This window comes from Pinus tabuliformis, chromosome 4_2, assembly GCF_031772625.1.
Source record: "Pinus tabuliformis cultivar Carrire ecotype Pingquan chromosome 4_2, CPIR1, whole genome shotgun sequence".
Taxonomy (NCBI): domain Eukaryota; kingdom Viridiplantae; phylum Streptophyta; class Pinopsida; order Pinales; family Pinaceae; genus Pinus; species Pinus tabuliformis.
The window spans coordinates 322,448,975-322,469,897 of NC_142304.1; the positions used below are offsets into that span (position 1 = coordinate 322,448,975).

The following is a 20,923-nucleotide window of genomic DNA, read 5'->3' on the forward strand; positions in this document are numbered from 1 at the left end:
ATCCATTGCCTGGGTGAATTTATACTGCCATGGGCATTTTATTCACTGCCTTGGTGAATTTTCATCCCCTTGGGTGTTTTATTCACTGCCTTGGTGACGCTATTCACTTACTTGGCTGATTTTACCTTGCTGGATGATTTCCTTTCATTGCTGGTTTGACTTCTGTTTGTTGATGTTGTGGATGGGCAGAGTTATAGTTGGTTGGTTGGTAGAATTTACCTTCAACAAGCAAAAATAATTAGCAAAGGAAGAGGCTATGGAAGCTGTTGCTATTGTAGCTCTTGAAGACGAATTGTATTCAAATTACACAAACAAGCAACAAACCAGATGTGGATCCATCTTGAAATATAAGGATAAAAATTTTCATTCCACAGGCCAGACAGGCTATAGTCTCTTTTATGGATCATATGGTATCAGAGTAGGGTCATCTGAAACCTTGAAGCAATTACCATGGGCAGAGCCTTGAAGAGGGAGAAGTTGGCAAAACTGAGAGATTTCAATAGCCAGATCCAAGACGAAAGTTGTTATTGGAGGCACAGAGCGGATGAGTTGGAAGAAGAGCTTGCCAAACACCAAGGATCCTTCACCAGCATGAGGGCATAATTAGATGAAAGCAAGTTGCAGCTCTTTCAGTTGGGGGAGAAATTTACTGGGCTGTCTAATTGGCAAGAAGAGAGGTTCATTGTACAATGCAGTGTTATACCAGGATTTGGCAGTGAAGGAAGAGGCCTTGATGATGGTACAAGAAATTGTCGACAAGACCAAGTAAGCTCCTTCTGTTGCCACCATGGAAGCCAGCACCATGGGCACATTAAGCATGGTAACTCACCTTCGAAGACCCTTCATCAAGTGATCTTTGGTGACTCTAAGAAGCACAATAGAGGCATTGGTTCAAAGCTCATGAGGGAAATGGGATATGATGGCCAAGGGTCAGTCATGTAAGGCCAAGGGATTTTGATCCCCATAGTAGCTCAACAGGGGCCCAAGCATGAAGGCCAAGGATTTGTTGGACAAGAAGTTGGCACAATTTCAGCTCAAACAACCTTTGTCAAGGCAAGAAGAATCAGAAAAGAAGCCATTCACATGGATGAAAAGGCAATTGGAAAAGGAGTGTGCAAGCCACTTAAATTTGCTTGTAGAGGCTTGGAAGAGGGTAGTGAAGAGATGATTCCCCTCGTCCAAACTTGCTCCAATTCTTGAGAGTCCAACCAACCAAATTGGCAAACATCACCACAAACCAAAAATGTATGGCATAAATTGTCTCTATTTTAAGAAAAGGGGTCATAAGTCTAGCAGTTGTTGGCACTTCAGAAGGTCAAGCAGTCCATGCAGGAACTATTGATAGTACCATAGATTGATTAAACATTAGGAGGCCAAATATTGGAGGCTTCACCTAGAATTCCATCCTAAGAATCAAACAGCCAAGAAGAAAGCTCAGAGAGTCATGGTTAATGGTAAGGATGAGTTGCTTTCACTTGCAACCTAAGGAGTAGCGACTGTCCAACGACTTATTGCAGTAGTGAATGCCATCTCAAGCCATCCGATAGACAATAGGATTATGTGAAAAGGCATCCTTTCTTGGATATTTGTCAAAGTCTACTTGATGATCGAAGAAGAAGATTGAAGGGAGTTGAAGCTTTTGGAGACCAAAGGCCCACAAATGGGAAGGTGTGATCTGAATTGGGTTCTTGCTAAACTTTGTAATAAGCACCTAGTTGCTTTACATTTTGCAAATTTTGTAACTATATCCTGTTTTATTTTTTGTTTTTTTTGGGAAAATTGGAAGTGGAAATGAATCATTGTGTTGGTTGGCATTTTAAAGGTAGCCCATCAAAACAATAAAGGCTATAGTGAGGACATCAACAAGGGAGATGCAAGGAGGGCAGTAACAGAAATGAGAGCTCAAAGTGGGCAGTTGCTTGAAGATTGATGGACGAAGGAGTAAAGGAGCTTGCCCATGGTGAGTGAAGGTGCCTCTAAGCCATGGGCATATACAATATTTTAGTTGTTTGTGAGTAACAATACACATTTCTGTATAGCTCACGGTTCACCCCTCTGTAATTATCTCTTCAGCTTAGTGAAATGCCCATTAATGTGGAAATTTGTGTGTAATTTTCCTGTTTCATGGCTCTTGTGTGGGTTCATTAGTTTATTGTGTGCTTGAGCACTTTTGGTTATGGATGTTTTCATGAATGCTACAACAGTCTTAGTCTTGTAAACACAGTGTAGGTACGCTACTTCGTTCATCTTTGGTTTAAGAGAACATTGGTTTGGCTCACTCCTTGAGTCGAATGGGTATTGTTTGTCGTTTTTCCTTTGCCCACAAGTCATCCACAACACTTTATTGCTTGTTGGGCATTTTCCCCCTTCCACAGAGCTGTATGTTCAATTCTACACTTGGGTGAATTTACATACCCATTATTCATTGCTTGGGTGAATTTTCATACCCTTGGGCCAATTAATTTTCCTGGGTGAATTTACACCCCCTGGGCATTCTTTTCACTGCCTAGGAGAATTTACATCCCTATGGGCGTTTTGTTCACTACTTGGGCAACCATATTCACTTACCCAGCTGATTTTGTTTTGCTGGTTGATTTGCTTTCATTGCTAGGCTGATTTTTGCTTGCTGGTGTTGTGAATGGCCAAAGTTATAGCTAGTTGGTGGGCAGAATTTACCTTTGACAAGCAAAAATAATTAGCAAAATAAGAGGCTACAGAAATTGTTGAAAAGGCAGTTAATTCAAATTACACAACCAAACAACAAACCAATTCTGAATCCATCTTGAAATACAAAGATAAAAAAATTGATTCTGCAGGGGATTCATTTTGACAAAACAGACAGACCGTAGGCCCACAGATCATCTAAGGCTAGTTAGCAGGTACATGCGTGCATGCACCCTCTCTATAAGTCAAGAGTGATGTGCCTCCTCCTTGAGAATTGTGATGCACCCTCACTAGCTTCTACATGACACAATATTGTAAAACTACTAAACTATTATAAAACAGGTGCCTAGATCTATTACTGTTGACGAATATTTGAGGTACTTTCACCAACACTCCCTCTTACCGAGGAAAGTGTTCTCCACCACACCAGGTTGCACTCTTAACAATTTGAATTTCCCTTTTGCAACTGTCTTGGTCAAGATACCAATGATTTACTGATTTGTTGAAATGTATTGCAGAACCCACAACTTTTTCTGTCTTTGAAGAAATAGTACTGGGTCTCAATCATAGTTTTTAAAACCGGAACTGGTGACCGGACCGGTCCACCTAATGAACCGGTTTACCGACCGGAACCGGTCTAACCGGGACTGGTCTAACCGGGACTGGTTTGGTCTAAACGAACCGGTTTTAAAAAAACATTAAATAATTAATTTTTAATGAAACAAAACTATTTTTAAGATGTAAAACCATGATTCCAAGCCAATAGAGACAAAATATGCAAAGTTTGCTCATTTATATACCATGTAAAGGTGAATATATCAAAATGGCACCGAGTGCAATACATATCATCGACAAAATAGCAAAATACATAAGAAATGAGGCTCTAAATGGCCTATAAAGTCCAAAAACAATGGTGCAAGCTATGAGGCCATTGGCCTACAGTCCTTCCAATTTCACAAGTTCCTTTTTCACACCCAAATGTCAAAACCCTAGAGCCTTTGCTCATGTGATGAAGTCCATCACTGCTTCCAAATCACTGTAGCAACATTTTGTGCAAATAATGATCTTCATTATTCAGGCCTTAGCATTAGATTTCAGAACCTAAGTGTTCATAGTAGTAAATGCATATGGCATCAATCTTCAATCCAACATGTCCTTTATGTCTTTGGCCTGCTGCAAAAGATTTGACCTTTTCAAGGGAGGACCTTTGATTTCTCAAGTTTCAACTGAAGAAGTACTTGGTCTCATTTCCACTGTGATAGAACTCCCTTTACCACAATGTGCTTTCTCCAAAGGCATGCTAGTGAAAGTGGTCCATTTTCTATTTCAAGGGTGAGCATCACAGATACAGTTCTTCAAATACCCATCAGTAATCATATGCAATGCAAGATTCACAGTATAATATTTCCACACTTCAGTCTTTCAGTATATGAGTAAAGATCTCACATTTCTTATATGTGGCTATGACTTGCTTTGAGCCACAATCCATATTGTACTTCTTGTCATTTCTTCTTGCTTTAGCACTATTTCATTTGGCATGATTGAAGACTGTTCATCGTTGTCCTTAAGGATTTAAGGATACCTTACAGTCCCTGATTAATCTATAATGAGTCTTCAAGTTCAAACTTCAAGATATACTGAGACCAATAGTTCTGATTTTCTGCAGACCTATACCGGTCCACGGACAGTCTACAAGAATGAAAAATCACTGATATTAAATTCAGTGATTGCTTCATATGTTTTACTTTGCAGACACATACTGTTGATGTAGATTAGGCCTCATATTCATCATAGAACTGTAGAACTGCATGTACATCTTGTAAACCTTGACAGCCTTCTAACCAGTCACCAGTGGTATTTTATATGATCAGTAAACTGTTTCGTTTGAAGAGCATGCCTAAAACCGGCCGGTTTGATACAAACCGGCCGGTTCCGTCCTAAACCAGCCGGTTTTCCACCGGTTAGGGCAAAAACTGGGCGAAGGGGGCCTTCCAACCGGGTTTTTTGGCCGGTCTAGACCGGCGGCCTTGCTAACCGGCCGGTTAGACCGGTAACCGGTTTTTTAAAACGGTTTTGAAAACTATGGTCTCAATATGCTTGGATCGATCATGATATATTGGAATTTTAGAGAGTTTGATACAACTTCGATTGTCACAATAAATCATGGTAGCATCCAAAGTCTTATTTGTTAGTTCTGCTAGTAACTTGCAAAATCAATGGCTTCACAACTAGCAGAGGTAGTTGCCATAGGGTTTGCCTCTGTTGATCTAAGTGTTACAAAATTTTGTTTCTTGCTGAACTAGGAAACCATGTCTGGGCTTCAACTGAAGCAACACCTTGAAGTGCTCCTCCTATCACTAGCACTTCCTGCCCAATCAAAATATGAAAAACCTTGTTAGCACCACCTCTCCATCACTGACATATCTTAGTCCAAAATGCAGTGTGCCATAAGTATCAAAATACATGTTTTATAGCAATGTTGTTAAAAGCGCGATCGGGATTAAATCGGCGCCGGGAAAAAAGCGGAAAAAATCGGCAAAAGCGGGAAAAAAGCGGAAAAAAGCGGGAAAAAAGCGTTTGGCACAAAAATATTCATTTTTTTTCATTTTTTTTCAATTTTTTTAATATCCAAACCATCTACAACATAAAATAAATACATTGACACATAAATATGATAAAAAAACTAACATATAAGATGTTTAATATCATTTCTAGCGCTAAAATCACACATAACATTGAATCATGTCCTGAATAGTAAGTCCTGACTCCTGAGTCCTAACTTAGCCTCAAAATATCAACAAAAAATATGATAATGTATCTCATCATGTCATAATGTCATATACAATAAAATGAAAGTCTAATCCTATTGATTTCCTCTGCCCCTCTTGCGAGAAAATGCCACAGCTTTCCCTTTCCCTCTAGATGTAGATGCTGGTGCCCGTGCAGGTGGAAATGGCAGTGGAGTCTGATGCGCTCTAGACGTTGAAGAACTAGAAGTAGGAGCTATAGGAGGTAGACCACGTCCTCTACTGGTGGCAGGGGTAGCCCGGGCAGGTGGTGTCACCTGGAAACATTACAATCTCCCAATCCTGAAAAACTGATAAGTCTGCTGGATTTTAAATGAAATCTAAAATTCTACTTTCTCCATATGAAATCCAATGAGGCTGGAACCACTCTCAAACATCCTGAGTCATTTCATGGTAATGTTAAAAATTTAAGTAAAAGGATGAAAATAAAGATTAAGGAGAATGTCACTTTTACTTTAAGAATTTAACATTACCATGAATAGCATATCCATACTAGGGCCTAGACTTGATCATTAAGCTACCCCACTCAAAAATTATTTGTTTCTTTCAAAAAACATTGCATGAAAAAACCCAAAAAAAGTTATAAAACTATGTTGTCCTGAGCCCCCACGATTTTTTCGTTAAAAATCGCGCTTTTTTCGAAAAAATCGCGATTTTTTGAAAAAAGCACGATTTTTTCAGTAAAAATCGGCAAAAAAAAAGTAGGCGATTTTTTCGTATAAAAATCGCGATTTGATCGGCAAGATGAAAAAATCGCGATTTTTTCAAAAAGTTGCGATTTTATCGCGATTTTAACAACACTGTTTTATAGCAACCTAATGAACTTTCTTGGGGTGCACCATGTATTGACTCAAGGTGATGACCCCAAAACAAATGTCAGGTCTCGTGTTTATTGAGTAATGAGGAAACCTATCAATATCCTGTACATAGTTGGACCAATAAAACCAGAATCAGAACCATCAAAGGACTTTAGAATTGCTACCATAGGAGTAGCAATGGTCTTGCAGTCCATCATCTGAAGTTCCTTGAGAATCTCAACTATGTGCTTATCCTGTTCAAAGAAAACTTCACCTAGGCCTTCCCACACTTCAAGACCCAGAAAGTAGTGTGTCAAGCCCATAGTTTTCAAAACCGTTTTAAAAAACCGGTTACCGGTCTAACCGGCCGGTTAGCAAGGCCGCCGGTCTAGACCGGCCAAAAAACCCGGTTGGAAGGCCCCCTTCGCCCAGTTTTTGCCCTAACCGGTGGAAAACCGGCCGGTTTAGGACGGAACCGGCCGGTTTTAGGCATGCTCTTCAAACGAAACAGTTTACTGATCATATAAAATACCACTGGTGATTGGTTAGAAGGCTGTCAAGGTTTACAAGATGTACATGCAGTTCTACAGTTCTATGATGAATATGAGGCCTGATCTACATCAACAGTATGTGTCTGCAAAGTAAAACATATGAAGCAATCACTGAATTTGCTATCAGTGATTTTTCATTCTTGTAGACTGTCCGTGGACCGGTATAGGTCTGCAGAAAATCAGAACTATTGGTCTCAGTATATCTTGAAGTTTGAACTTGAAGACTCATTATAGATTAATCAGGGACTGTAAGGTATCCTTAAATCCTTAAGGACAACGATGAACAATCTTCAATCATGCCAAATGAAATAGTGCCAAAGCAAGAAGAAATGACAAGAAGTACAATATGGATTGTGGCTCAAAGCAAGTCATAGCCACATATAAGAAATGTGAGATCTTTACTCATATACTGAAAGACTGAAGTGTGGAAATATTATACTGTGAATCTTGCATTGCATATGATTACTGATGGGTATTTGAAGAACTGTATCTGTGATGCTCACCCTTGAAATAGAAAATGGACCACTTTCACTAGCATGCCTTTGGAGAAAGCACATTGTGGTAAAGGGAGTTCTATCACAGTGGAAATGAGACCAAGTACTTCTTCAGTTGAAACTTGAGAAATCAAAGGTCCTCCCTTGAAAAGGTCAAATCTTTTGCAGCAGGCCAAAGACATAAAGGACATGTTGGATTGAAGATTGATGCCATATGCATTTACTACTATGAACACTTAGCTTCTGAAATCTAATGCTAAGGCCTGAATAATGAAGATCATTATTTGCACAAAATGTTGCTACAGTGATTTGGAAGCAGTGATGGACTTCATCACATGAGCAAAGGCTCTAGGGTTTTGACATTTGGGTGTGAAAAAGGAACTTGTGAAATTGGAAGGACTGTAGGCCAATGGCCTCATAGCTTGCACCATTGTTTTTGGACTTTATAGGCCATTTAGAGCCTCATTTCTTATGTATTTTGCTATTTTGTCGATGATATGTATTGCACTCGGTGCCATTTTGATATATTCACCTTTACATGGTATATAAATGAGCAAACTTTGCATATTTTGTCTCTATTGGCTTGGAATCATGGTTTTACATCTTAAAAATAGTTTTGTTTCATTAAAAATTAATTATTTAATGTTTTTTTTAAAACCGGTTCGTTTAGACCAAACCAGTCCCGGTTAGACCGGTTCCGGTCGGTAAACCGGTTCATTAGGTGGACCGGTCCGGTCACCAGTTCCGGTTTTAAAAACTATGGTCAAGCCAATATCCTTCATGTCACATTTGCTTACCAACTCTACCTTGCACCATTCTATGAGTTTCTCTGAACTTATTATAAGATTGTCTACACCAGACTACAATAAGCAGATTAAACTGGTCAACCAAATAGTAAAAATTAGAAACTGTGTTTGTTTTAGTGAATGTGAAGCCTAAAATATACTCATTGATCCTGGAGTACCATTCACGTGGTGCCTATTTTAACGTATAAAGGGTCCTTTTCAACTCGCGAACATGGGTCTCATGGCCATGCACCCCAAAACCTCTTGGCTGGTTTATGTATATCTTCTCCTCAATCAACCCATTAAGAAATGCTTTCTTTACATCCCTTTGATATGAATTCCAATCAAAGATAGCCGCTAAAGACATTAATCTGATAATACCTAGCAACAGGACCAAAAGTCTCCTCATAGTCAACTCCCTCTTTATCAGAATACCCTCTAGCCACAAACTATGCTACATGCTTAACCTTGTACAACCACCTAGAATCAATTGCTGACTTACCCTTTGGTATAGGCACTATCTCCAACAGCTCCAAACGCCATGTCCAAGGGTGATCAAGTGTCAAAGATGGTGTAGGAGCATGTCAAGTCCATGGTTTGAGGTTTGGTCCTCGACTTCACCTCATTGCCTCTGTGGGGTCCTAAGATCCAATTGGGGCACCACAAAGTGGTCTCTATGGGTCCCCAACTGCTAAAAGTGGCTTCCTATGCTCCAATGTTGAGGGCGTCTTAGGTGCAACAAGCCCTCCTCCCTAGTCTCTCAATGTGAGACCATCCTCCTCTGGGCTTTGAATTAGTTGCCACCCATCAAACTGTGTCAAGGTTGGTTTGGGCGCATGCTGGGCCCAACTGTGTCATCTTGAAGAATCATCAAATATTGAACAAAGTCCACCAACGTCATGGGTGTTGGAGGTGCTCTAGGACACGTGACATCCAATATTGTTGTTTGGAGGCCCAAGAGTCTTAATGGTTCATTTGTTTGTGCCACTATACTTCTTTGAAAGGCATGGGTACCTGTGGAGTAGGTGCCCAAAACTTGCGTGGTTGAACCACTTGACAAGAACACCATGTATTCTAGTGAAAGCAACCAATCATTAGGGACAATGATCATTAATGCGTCTAAATGAACCAAACTTGAACGTTAAGGTCATTTTAATACTTCAAACAAGGATCCCCTTCCAAAATCAAGACCTTGGTCTCACAATATTCTCCATAGGTAGGGGTGCCTAATGGTCAACTCTATTAGGTGTTTCCGGCCACTAAGAGAAAGTAGTATTTCCTTGGTCCACCCTTCAGTTGATAGGTGTTAGTGAATGGTAATGATGGTAGCAAAGGGGATAAGACTTCATGGCCAAATGTTATGGCCAAAGGGACCAGCTGATGGATGTGTCCAAATTCTGTGTGTATAGATGTGAGGAGGGAGCATTTGTTAATGCATGAGTTACCAACTCGACCTTTGTTTTTCCATCCCTCTTGTGCACCTTTGATTTCTTCTTGATTTTTCTTTGTATTACTGCTTATAGCTCAAGGGTTAGAGTTTGCTTTGTATGATGTAGCAATTTAATACCCCTTTAAGATGAGTCAGTTTATTGCTCATTGGGGTTGGGACATGCAAGGATTCTTTCTTTTGATGTGGTGGAGCAATAAGTGCCCAGGAACCAGGTGATGACCATATGGGTAAGGTAGAGCTCATGCTAGGCTTTTGCCTACGTGCTAATCTTTACATCCCTGGCCATCTTTTGCATTTTGATTTTCCTTTTTTTTCATTCTGATTTTTATTTTGTTGTGGCCATGATATACCGTTTTTGTTTTTTTAGCTGCATCAACCTCCTAGGGCAATGTTTCCGAGCCCTACCCAAGTATGTAGACACATGAGTGCCAAATGCCGAAGAACCAATGACAAGTTGCACCCGAAGAATGGAGGTGAGATGTGGGCTTGTAATGTAAGATGGAAGGTGTTAAGTATGACATATGGGAAGATGGAACCAATGTTTTAAAACTCCGACTCCGACTTAGAAACAACCGAGGGTCGACTCTGACTCCGACTTGGCCAGTTTGATTTCAATGACTTGGTTGTTGTAAAAAATACATTAAATATTTGTTTTTTATTTATAAAAAAACATTATTTTAAAGATTTTCGTTCATGTTTCCAAACACAAAGCTTTAGAATATAGAGAGAAGACAACATATATGATCAAAGTAGGCTGTAACATAAAAACTATGGCTGAAGCACGAAGACTGATAGCTTGTAGATTTGAATGTAAAAATAAACGAGGTATTTAATAATAATAATTTATTATATATAAAAAGTTGTATAAGATGATATAAGATTACAATGAGGACCTCGTTTTTATACCTCAACAGGTGACCTTTTGTGAATGGGCATGTCTTTTAGACATGCGTTTTCACTTAACTTAAAGACTATTTAACCTAATTAATATTTAATTATTTAATCTTTATATTTATTTTATTTTATTATTTGTTAACATAGCCCCTTACTTCAGAAGCTTTGTCCTCAAAGCTATATTGCTAGGAATTGTCTTTGCGGTTGTCGTCTCGGCATATGGAAGGCGGAAAGTTGGCTTAGTGTCTATAATTCACTAATAACTCTAGTTTGAGTCGAAGTTTTATTTTTTTTTTTTTTCAACTATATATATATAATTTAATTTAATTTATTTTTTAAATAATAATTTAATTAATTAAATTATGTCATTATAAGATCATTATTAATGTCCATTTTACATTAACCTCGGCATATATATATATATATATATATATATATATCTATGTTACTTGGGAGCGGGAGTGACATTTTCAGAAGCTCCCGGTTTGGGAGCGAATCCCGGAGCGATTTTTTAAATATATATATTTTATATTTTTTAATTTTTGATACATATATGTCAACAAAAACATGTAGAATGATGAATTAGATATAAAAAACATAGATTGATCATTGAACCATATCACATCAATCATCTAGAAGTTATAATTTTCATCAACCATGTCTACAAGTTAGTAAAATACATATTACAACTGCAACATATTGAGTCTCGTGAATCATGATTCATGAAATTCAATCTTAAAGTTTCAACTTCAAGCTTTCAGAATTGAAAATTCAATATATAACATTTATCATCATTGATCACCAAAGTTGTAAGCTAAGTTTAACCATTACAAGAAATAATATCTTAGATATTTCTAAGTCCTAACTTCTAAGTGCTAACATGAAATGAAATGTTATAAAATGAAACATGAATAATGAAATGAAATGAAACAACTTTAGTCTTTCACGAAGCATCATATTCATAATTCACAATCATTACCAATGAGTTATAATTGCCAACTTCAAACTTCAAATTTTCATTGTCACAGTCATATATTGTTTACAAAAAATATCATTATGATATGAAAGAGTCAAGAGTCAAGGACTCTAGACTCAACAATTATGAAAACTAATAGAAACTAGAAAAGACAAGTAAACTGTAAATCTACATGTGGCCCTTGCCACGAGAGTCTCCAGGAGTATAAGCAGGTCGTGGTGGTCTTCTAGGAGTCTCCCGCACAGATCGATGACCAGAACTAGAAGGCACATGCCCTCCACGTGAGGGTGTAGATGGAGGTGGCGACAACAAAAGAACAAGACTCGGAACTCGAGCATTGCTACTGGATGGTGGAGGTGGCATGGCTGCTGCAACTGCTTCATCTTCATCCCTTATAAGTTCCTCATCCAGTTCTTCAAGATGTATAGTGCCATCCTCCAGATTGTCATCCTCTGGGTGATTGTCCCAAATTTTATATGTGGGATTCTCATAAGCCCGATCGTAGTAATGACTCAACAACCTCAAGTTGTAGTGCACATAAACCAAGATTTCTACTTGGTTTTCATTGAGTCTGTTTCTTTTCACATTATGTATGACGCTGTAGGTGCTCCAACACCTCTCTGCAGAAGAAGTATTTACAACTTGTGATAGAACTTTTTTTGCCAATTTTGGCAAAAGTCCCTGGCCGCCATATGTTTCCCACCATGTGAGAGAATCAAATTTGTCTTTGCCTTCCATTGCATGGAAGTTACCAAACAAACCAGTGCCACTGAAGTATTTGTCTATTTCAAGGTGCACAACTGCACATTTCTCCTTGTCAGGTATCAACTTTTCTAATGCTTGCAAATATCCACTAGTTACCTCTGCATCTAAATGGGGTTGGGTCCTAATCCCACCCCTTGGTGCAGGTTGGCCCAACCAAGATGTAGAGTAGTATTTTGGCGTAAGGATATACGCCAAGCAATGTAGTGGAAGATTAAGTCTATTCCACCGTTCACACACACAATCATGAATCAGTTTGTACAAGTCGGGATCTCTGTTATGAACAGTATCTTTTATTTGCCCCAACATGATATCCATCTGCTCATACACCTCGCCAATCACTGGTTTATCTATATCTGCAAACTGAATCATGTGATAAATGGGCTTGGTGAAATCCAATACTTGCCTCACACTTGTTCAAAACTGACCATCAAGAGCGGCCTCCTCCACCAGTTCAAAACCTCACCTGTCAGCTGCATTTGTAGACCTTTCCTTTAAAACCTGCCAATGTGGACTTGAGACCATGCTAGCCAATGACTCTCTTACCTTCAAAAGGCGCCTGAAGGTGAGGTAATAGCTTTCAAATCTGGTCTTTGCAATCTTCAGCAACTCCAATCTCGAGTGACTGCGGAAAAGGCCATGGGTATTGCTATGATTTGTAATAAATTTTATCATTTGTTTGCCTTTCTTGTACAAATCACCAATCCATTTGTATTGTGCATTTTTGTTCTTGACAACATCATGCATCAGAAGGTTCAGTGTGTGAACCAAACATCCAGACCAAAATATGTTAGGGTATTTATCCTCAATAATTGCTCCCGTTGCCTTACAATTAGGAGCATTATCAGTGATGACTTGGATGACATTGTATGGTCCAATACGGTCAATTGTTTCAAGTAATGCTTCTGTAATGTTGATGGCGGTCCTGAACTTGTCTGAGTAATCATGTGCAGTTAGAAAGATGGCACTACTAACAGACACAGCAAGAACATTTATCAATGGCTTGCTTTTTACATTTGTCCATCCATCAGATACAATGGACACCCCATGGTCAGTCCAAGAACTTTTCATTTTATTCAAAGAATGTGATATTTTTGCTTTTTCATGATCAAGTCCAACGGTTCTTACCTTGTCATACCCAGGGCTCTTGTATCCTTTAGGGGCATCATTTATGGCAGAAACCATTTCGTGCCAATAAGGTGGCGAAGAACATTGAATGGTATCCCACATGCATAGAGAAACCTATAAACCTTTGAATCCACATCATTCCTACACCCCTAATCAAGGAAATCTGATATGGTTCTACGCCTTGAAGCTGATGACCCTGTGCCTCCATATCCACTGCCTTGGGAGGATGCTGAAGGAGTTCTTTGTGCTTGTGATTGTGAGCTTGGTTCAAAGAAACCCCTTGATTTTTTAGATTTGTATTGCGCTTCCTCCTCTTCCCTTATGTATTTGGCTCTATCCGCTGCTGACACCGCTGGACAAGTTTTGATTCCTATTTGTTTATCTCCATCCCATGGCCTTTTCCCGCAGAGGTGTTTTCTGGCACGGTGTATGAACCTGTGTAATTATTGTTGCAATGGGGGCAATGAAATTTAGTGGTTCCACCCCCTCTCCCTGCTTCAGGCCTGTCAACATATTTCCACAATGGGGTTTGGTCTTGTTTAGTTTTTTGAGAGTCATGTTCACCCTCCTCCAGCTCCTCCTCACCAGGGTTTTCATCAAATCCACTTTCTCCAGCTTCTTCATCCCCCTCTTCATTTTGGCCCCTCCGTTTCCTACTCTCCAGCACCATAATAACCATAAAAGGGACCAAGAAGAGGAAAATGCCAAGAAATATAGCCAGGTCCATGATGTTTGATATTTGTAGGCTTTTGAATCTGCAAAATTTAATGGGAATGGGAATGGGAATATGAATGAGAAAATTAATTTAATTAATTTAGATTAATTAATTTAATTTAGATTCATGATTTTTTTTACTAAATAGTTAACTAAACTAACTAAAGTTATTAAACTAAACTAAATTACTACCTAACTAAGGTTTAAAATACTAAATTACTAAGTTACTAACCTCTTTGCAGGCTTGCTCCTTGCTCCTCGGCGCTTGCTCCTTGCTTCTCCTCGCTCCTTTGCTCTTGCTCTCCAGCTTCTACTCAACTCATTCAAGTGATAATGATTTTTTTTAACCCCCAACTTATTTTAAAACCTTTTTTTTTTGAAAGTTGGGGTTCGCGTCCGCGATTTGTTTTCCTCGCGGAACGCTCCCGGCGTTAGTCGAATCGCTCCTGGAGCGAAAATTTAACGCTCGGGAGCGATCACTCCCGAGTTGTAATTTTTGCTTTGGGAGCGACGCTCTTGATATCGCTCCCGATTTTGGCAGGGAGCACAAATTTTTTTTATCGGGAGCGCGCTCCCGACCCGCTCCCGCCCGGAGCGCGGATTGGGAGCGAGTTCGAAGAGGGGGGGGAGCGCTCCCCGGCAACTCTGATATATATATATAACCACTTTTATATGATACGTTCATGAAAAAAACAAGTGACGGAAATCGTTTTAATTTTTTTAAACGGTGTGATGGTGAACCCTAAATGACACGTCTCTTGACAACCACAACACCTCCTTCGCACATTAGAGCCTTTCAATTTTCTCCTTCGCACATTAGAGCCCAGTGGATTTGTATAAGAGAAATTAACTTTGAGAGTACTTTCAGTATTATCACTGCAAGTTAACCCATCATTCATAGGGACTGTTTGAGGAATATTATTACGAATTACTCCATCATTCTCAGAGACCATTTGTCGAAGATAAAATAGCATATACACGTTTTTTTGTTCATTCAAAACGTCTTCTATTGTTGCAGGGGACACATTTTGGTCGTCACATTTAAACCAATAGTTATCAACATCTTTCACATAAGCAAAATAATGCCCAGAGGACATTCTTATGCCGCGATGAACAATAATGGCGTAGAGGCGATACACATAGTGTTCACCTTTATCTGGGGAAGTTAAATATTGAGTTAATGGCAGGGATTCCGGAAACGGTACGAAGCTGGTAATCTTCTTGGAATTCAAAAAATTGTTCATGTCCACCCAGAATCTCTGCAGTGTGAGTAGAAGAACAATTGGAGGCTTAGAAATGGAGCGCTCAATGGAAATCGGTGAGATATGCTTACACTTGTCGCATGGAGTGGAACCCTTTAGGTATTCTATATTGAAGTACCTTCTTAAGCTTTCTTTGAGATTGATAACGACGCCAACTGCAGTAAATGAGCTGTCAGGTTGGGAAAGCGGAATAGGGAAATAGTTCACTATTTCGTTGGATTCCGACGAATTTCCGCACTGACCACACCGGTTAATTGTTTTCTGCACGGATTCAAAAATCTTATTCGAAATTTTGGTCTTTGGCGAATTGCTGGATTTCTCAGACTCCTCGCATGCATTTTTGACACAATCAAGAAACTCCAACATTTCTTCCTCGTGTCTTTTGGCTGCTTCGCTATCCACTACTTTGCTTGTCACCTCGAAGCCTACCTCCGATAAACCGAGCATCTTGCAAGCAACTTGGATTAAAGCAAACAAGTAGGATGACACGCCTTTAATCAGCCACATCCTCTGTTCGTTCCACCAACTCTTAAACGAACCCCCGATGCACATAAACTCTATCAGACTGTACCCATATGCAGATGCTGCTAATGAGACAAAGAGGATGAACCATGGATTTGAAACCTTGGGAAATAATGATAGGCCGTTAAGCATGGCGAGGGCAGGAAGTAAAACGTAGCAAAGTATGTATAAAGAAGAGGGAGCCCATAGACACAACACACCATAACACATACACTGAGCTGTACTTGTCCGTTGAATCCCATAAACATATGGGCAAAACCTACTCAAGAAAAACTCAAGGTATCCGACACTCCATCTTTTGATTTGAATGAGTGTGTCATTCATGTTCACTGGTGACAGTTTAATTCCATCTGCTGCTTTATCTATAGCAGATACTTCAGATGGAGGACGGATCGAAAACTTTAAACTACAATTATCTTCGCTGGTGACAATTGCAACTGCAAGAGAGCTTGATTCATTACCAAGAGTTTCTGGCAAGGAGTTTGTCTTTCCATCAAGAACTTGAACTGGAGCCCGAGTGGTTTCTGAAGCTTGTGGGAATGGTTTCAATATATCCAACACCTCACCAGAATGGATCGTAGCCAGTTTATTTTGTCCTGTTAAGGGGCGTGAATCATTTGATATGCCGGTTTTTGTCTTTAAAGGTTGATGAAAAGTAGATGAAATGTTACTATATGACCCAGCTGGCATCGATGAGTAGAAATTCATTGGGCATGAACCACTTAAAGAAACAGAACCTGAAAGTGGAGGTCTATGCGAACAGCTTGATGTACTATCTCCCTTCAACCCTTTGAGCAAAATGTGGTAAAAGGAAAAAAAAGCCATGCCATGGACCGACCCCATCGTCTCCACCCTGTAGGAACTACGAGATCACCCCAAGGGTGCCAAAGACATCCAGGGGTCACAGATCGACCATATACCCACAGTGGAGAACGCATTAGCTGTCCGCTCCAGTTGGACAGGAAGGGTCGGAGAAGGGCAATCATTCTTAGGACCAAAGAGTCGGGTGGAAAAAGGGGAGAGCTCTCCGTTCCTGGTTCTCTTGTAGCTGGATAGCCTAGAACTACAAGAATCCCTAAAATGTATGTAGGCAATATTGCTGATGGAGGAATGGAATCTTTAATTGATGACACAACATTATTGTCTGTTTGTGAATCTGACTTCATACCTTTTGGACCAAACTTCAGCTCTTCATGAGTCTCAGGGTGAGTGATTTTGACAGCCATATTGGTCTGTTGGGGAATATACTGACTTGTTGGTGGAGCAGGCATATAGGTTGATAGACGAGTTCCAACTGAACCACCTAATTGGGGATTTATTTGATAAGGAATCTGATTTCTTATATCCCCATATGTCATATCGGCATCACTTTCAACAGATTTCTGATTATGCACGGGAGAAGATTCCTTATTATCCTTTTGGTCCTCTTGGTTAGCTACACTCTTTTCTTGTGTGTTACCTTCAGTCGGATTTCTTATATCCCCATCTGTCATAATGACATCACTTTCAATAGATTTCTGATTATGCACGGGAGAAGATTCCTTATTATCAATTTCTGCATAAGTCTCCTTAAAACATGTTGTAGCTTTGACACATGATTTTTCTAAATGCTGAAATACTTCTTGAATTTTATTAAACTGTTCAACGTAATCAGGATGTGAACGTAATGGCACATTGTGCGGCGAACTATGTTCAAAGGCCCGCATGATTATATCGTGTGCCATGGCTCTGATACCACTGTAACATAAAAACTATCGCTGAAGCACGAAGACTGATAGCTTGTAGACTTGAATGTAAGAACACACTAGGTATTTAATAATAATAATTTATTATATATAAAAAATTGTATAAGATGATATAAGATTACAATGAGGACCCCGCATTTATACCCCAGCAGGTGACCTTTCGTGAATGGGCATGTCTTTTAGACATGCCTTTTCACTTAACTTAAAGACTATTTAACCTAATTAATATTTAATGATTTAATCTTTATATTTATTTTATTTTATTATTTGTTATGAATTATATTCATAACACAGGCCCATAAATATATCCATTATATCAAAATGGCACCCAGTGCATTGTCCAATACAATCAGAGGTAAATATTTATTTATTAGTCCAATGCCAGAACGTTTGCCTTTTTAAAAACATTGTATGGCTCGATGCATTGTTTCAGTTTTCTAATTCATGCCACTAGGATAACCATACTTCGGCCTTGTAATTTTCAAAACTTTCTCATAGTGGTAGATTACTTTAGGGCTATATAAATATGCAATAAACAACAACCCAACCATTGATATGTAGGAGGCGGAACAACTTTTGACAAATGTGCTTCAGGATTTTTGTCAAAGAACCGAGTCGGCTGAGTTGTTATTGAGTTGACCGAGTCAATGACTAGCTCGGTAACAACCGGGCCAGCCATTCCGTTTTGGCCATCGAGCTGACCCGACCAGGGTTGGCTCAGTCTGACTCGGCCGTTTTTTAAAACAATAGATGGAACTACACTATCTCAATCATGGCTTCCCAAGTAGTGCCCTTCCTATAGATCCACAGGGCCTTAAGGGAGGTCCCACTGGACTAAGATCAAAGATTAACCCCCCAAGTAAGGTGAGAGGACAAGATCGGGGTTGAAGACCTATTGAGTAATCTGTATCTCGACCCTCTCTTATAGATCTTAGAAGGGTGTACTAGGCTTTACAAATAAGGTTTGCATGTGACTAAAACTGAGAAATAGAATTTGATTTATCCTAGGTCAAACTCAGAAATATAACTTACTAAAAAATAAAACGTAATTGACTTTTATTTTTATTGACTCATAGTCTATCCTTAACTGGTGGTGCATGCCTCAAAGATTAGCTGGTAGTGGCACATGCCTTGTCCAATGCAATCTGGCTTGCATACATGCATGTGTCCTATCTTTCTGTAACTCAAGATTGAGGTGCCTCCTCCTTGAGAACTGTGATGTGCCCTCACCAGCTTTCACAGAACACGATACAATGCAGCTCAACAGGTGCCCAGATCTACTACTGTAGAATACTGTTCAAGATACTTTTACCGACAGTTTTTGGATCTGAAACATAATTTGAAATAAATAAAGATGACGCACAAACAGAAATGTTATATATGAAAGTGTTGCAAAGATAATGATGCATTACTAACTAATATCTTCTGAGTTGTGAAATTAATTATTTCTCAATCTTTCCCGATGCTTATGCTTTCTATAGCTTCAATTATCCACAAATTCCTTATTCGACTATTAAAGACAATTAATGGCAGAGCATTCTTTATATTTTCTACATCTGATGTAAAATATTTCGAAAGCTTCAGCAAGTTCACAAGAACAACAAATTATTGACATTTAGTGGGAGTTCTTCTGCCCCAAAGATCACAAATTTTGCACAGTGATGCTACCAAGAATAGCTTGGAAAAGCTATCTGTCTGAAATGTATGGCTCTGATGCTTGTATTACATTGCAAATTTATTGTTATTCAAAATGTTGAAAAGTTCTAACTAGCAGTGAAATCAAAATTGAAAACTTAATTCTGTAACTTGATTTAATTTTGAGATTTAAGAGTCACTAGCAAAAAGGGACGTTGTTAAATATGTAAGATTAAATTGATAGTCTCACATGGAAAAGTTGAAAAAACTCGAGTAAGAGAACTGCTGTTAAAGATATAATCAAACTTTGAATCAGTAATCATTTAAAGGCTAATCTCATTGCTCGCAAAATATTGAAATGCGTGATTGAAACTCTTCAGAGTTGATGGACACCAGGGTAATAGTCTAATAGACGACAATTTAAAAATGAGCAGTAATCAATTGTGTTGAGAATGTTTCTCTTTTTAATTGTGTTAAACGGTTTCATATATCTCACAGCAGTTCAAACTGGACAAGTTCATATATTTTACAATGTTTCCAAAGTTTTCCTTTTGAATGTGATGCTGATTGGTGTCTATGGCCTTTTGAATTGACATTGAACAGTGTAAACTGAAAACAAATAGTGTTGTTCTTTCTTGTTGTCTGTGTGAATATTTAATTATGCTATCTATAAGTTCATGTTTGATAGGTGATTTTGCTTATATTGTTTGTTATGCCAACTCACTTTAACTTTTGCAATTTTCAACAGGGATAAACTTCAACTAAAAGCCGAGAATGACGGATCAGTTAGCTATGCTGCATTGGAGAAGAAAGCAGAACTCTATGCAAAACTTGTGCGTGGAGAACTTCCGGATGATGAAGAAAATGAGAAATACTGTGTGGATTTCCTTCGGAAGGGTACTTTAGAGGATGATCTTGAAAGCTTGGAAGGGAACAATAAAACTGGAATCCTGGACAATGACAGTAAAATGGACAGTGATATGTCCTTTTCATATTCAGATGGAAACCATGCAGGCATTGGATGGACTGGTTTTTCTGGAGTTGGCAATGAGCATAAGAGACTAGTAAGGTATGTGTTTTTGTAAGGAATGTAAAGGCTGTATTGTTTCATAGTTCTCTTTTTACCAAATAAGAATGTTTCTATTTATAAATCCCGCTCTGACGAGAGATCCATACGGTCCAGTTGGCATATTGATAGATCATACTGCCATCACGGTGAAGAACGAAAATTTTAAATTACACTTTGTCCAAGGATATTCAAATGTTCACGTGACAAGTACTGTGGCAATTTGTGAGATTTTATTTTGGTCTCTTCTCATCTGAGAAGTTTTATGACAGAGACTGAATTCCTGTCCTCATCTTTAAGCCATTGAACTCTTAACTTCTGCCTCAGAACACTTCTTTTTATATACATCATCCAGGTTTAGATCTTCCTCATCTACGAAATCTTGATTTGAACAATTCACTTCATGTTCAGTCTAAAGATGAACTATTTCTGCCTTTAGCTCATGTTTTCTTTTAAAAGTGTTTCCAAAGACCTTGCTGTTCCATTCAACTTTCCTGTCAGATGTTGAAGTGTGCTATAAAAGATGAGCAGTTTGTTCCTCTGATCTGTCTAGTTGCTCCATAACAAAGGCTTGCCGTTTTGTTTAGGTAAAATTTCAATTTTTAGGTTCAACGTTCATCAAGGAATTCAAGCTTTAAATATCTGCTACTATAGAGTTGAATGTTTCATTG

At 38.9% G+C, this 20,923-nt stretch overlaps 1 protein-coding gene across 1 annotated transcript in view; it reads left to right on the plus strand.

Annotated features, from left to right (window-relative positions):
• The window catches only part of LOC149169255 (uncharacterized protein At4g18257-like), a 31,032-nt gene that overhangs the window by 9,484 nt on the left and 625 nt on the right, over positions 1 to 20,923 (plus strand). Inside the window, exon 2 of the mRNA XM_089428618.1 lies at positions 19,935 to 20,255. Coding sequence (XP_089284744.1) covers positions 19,935 to 20,255 — 321 coding nt within the window. The remainder of the gene's footprint in view (positions 1 to 19,934; positions 20,256 to 20,923) is intronic.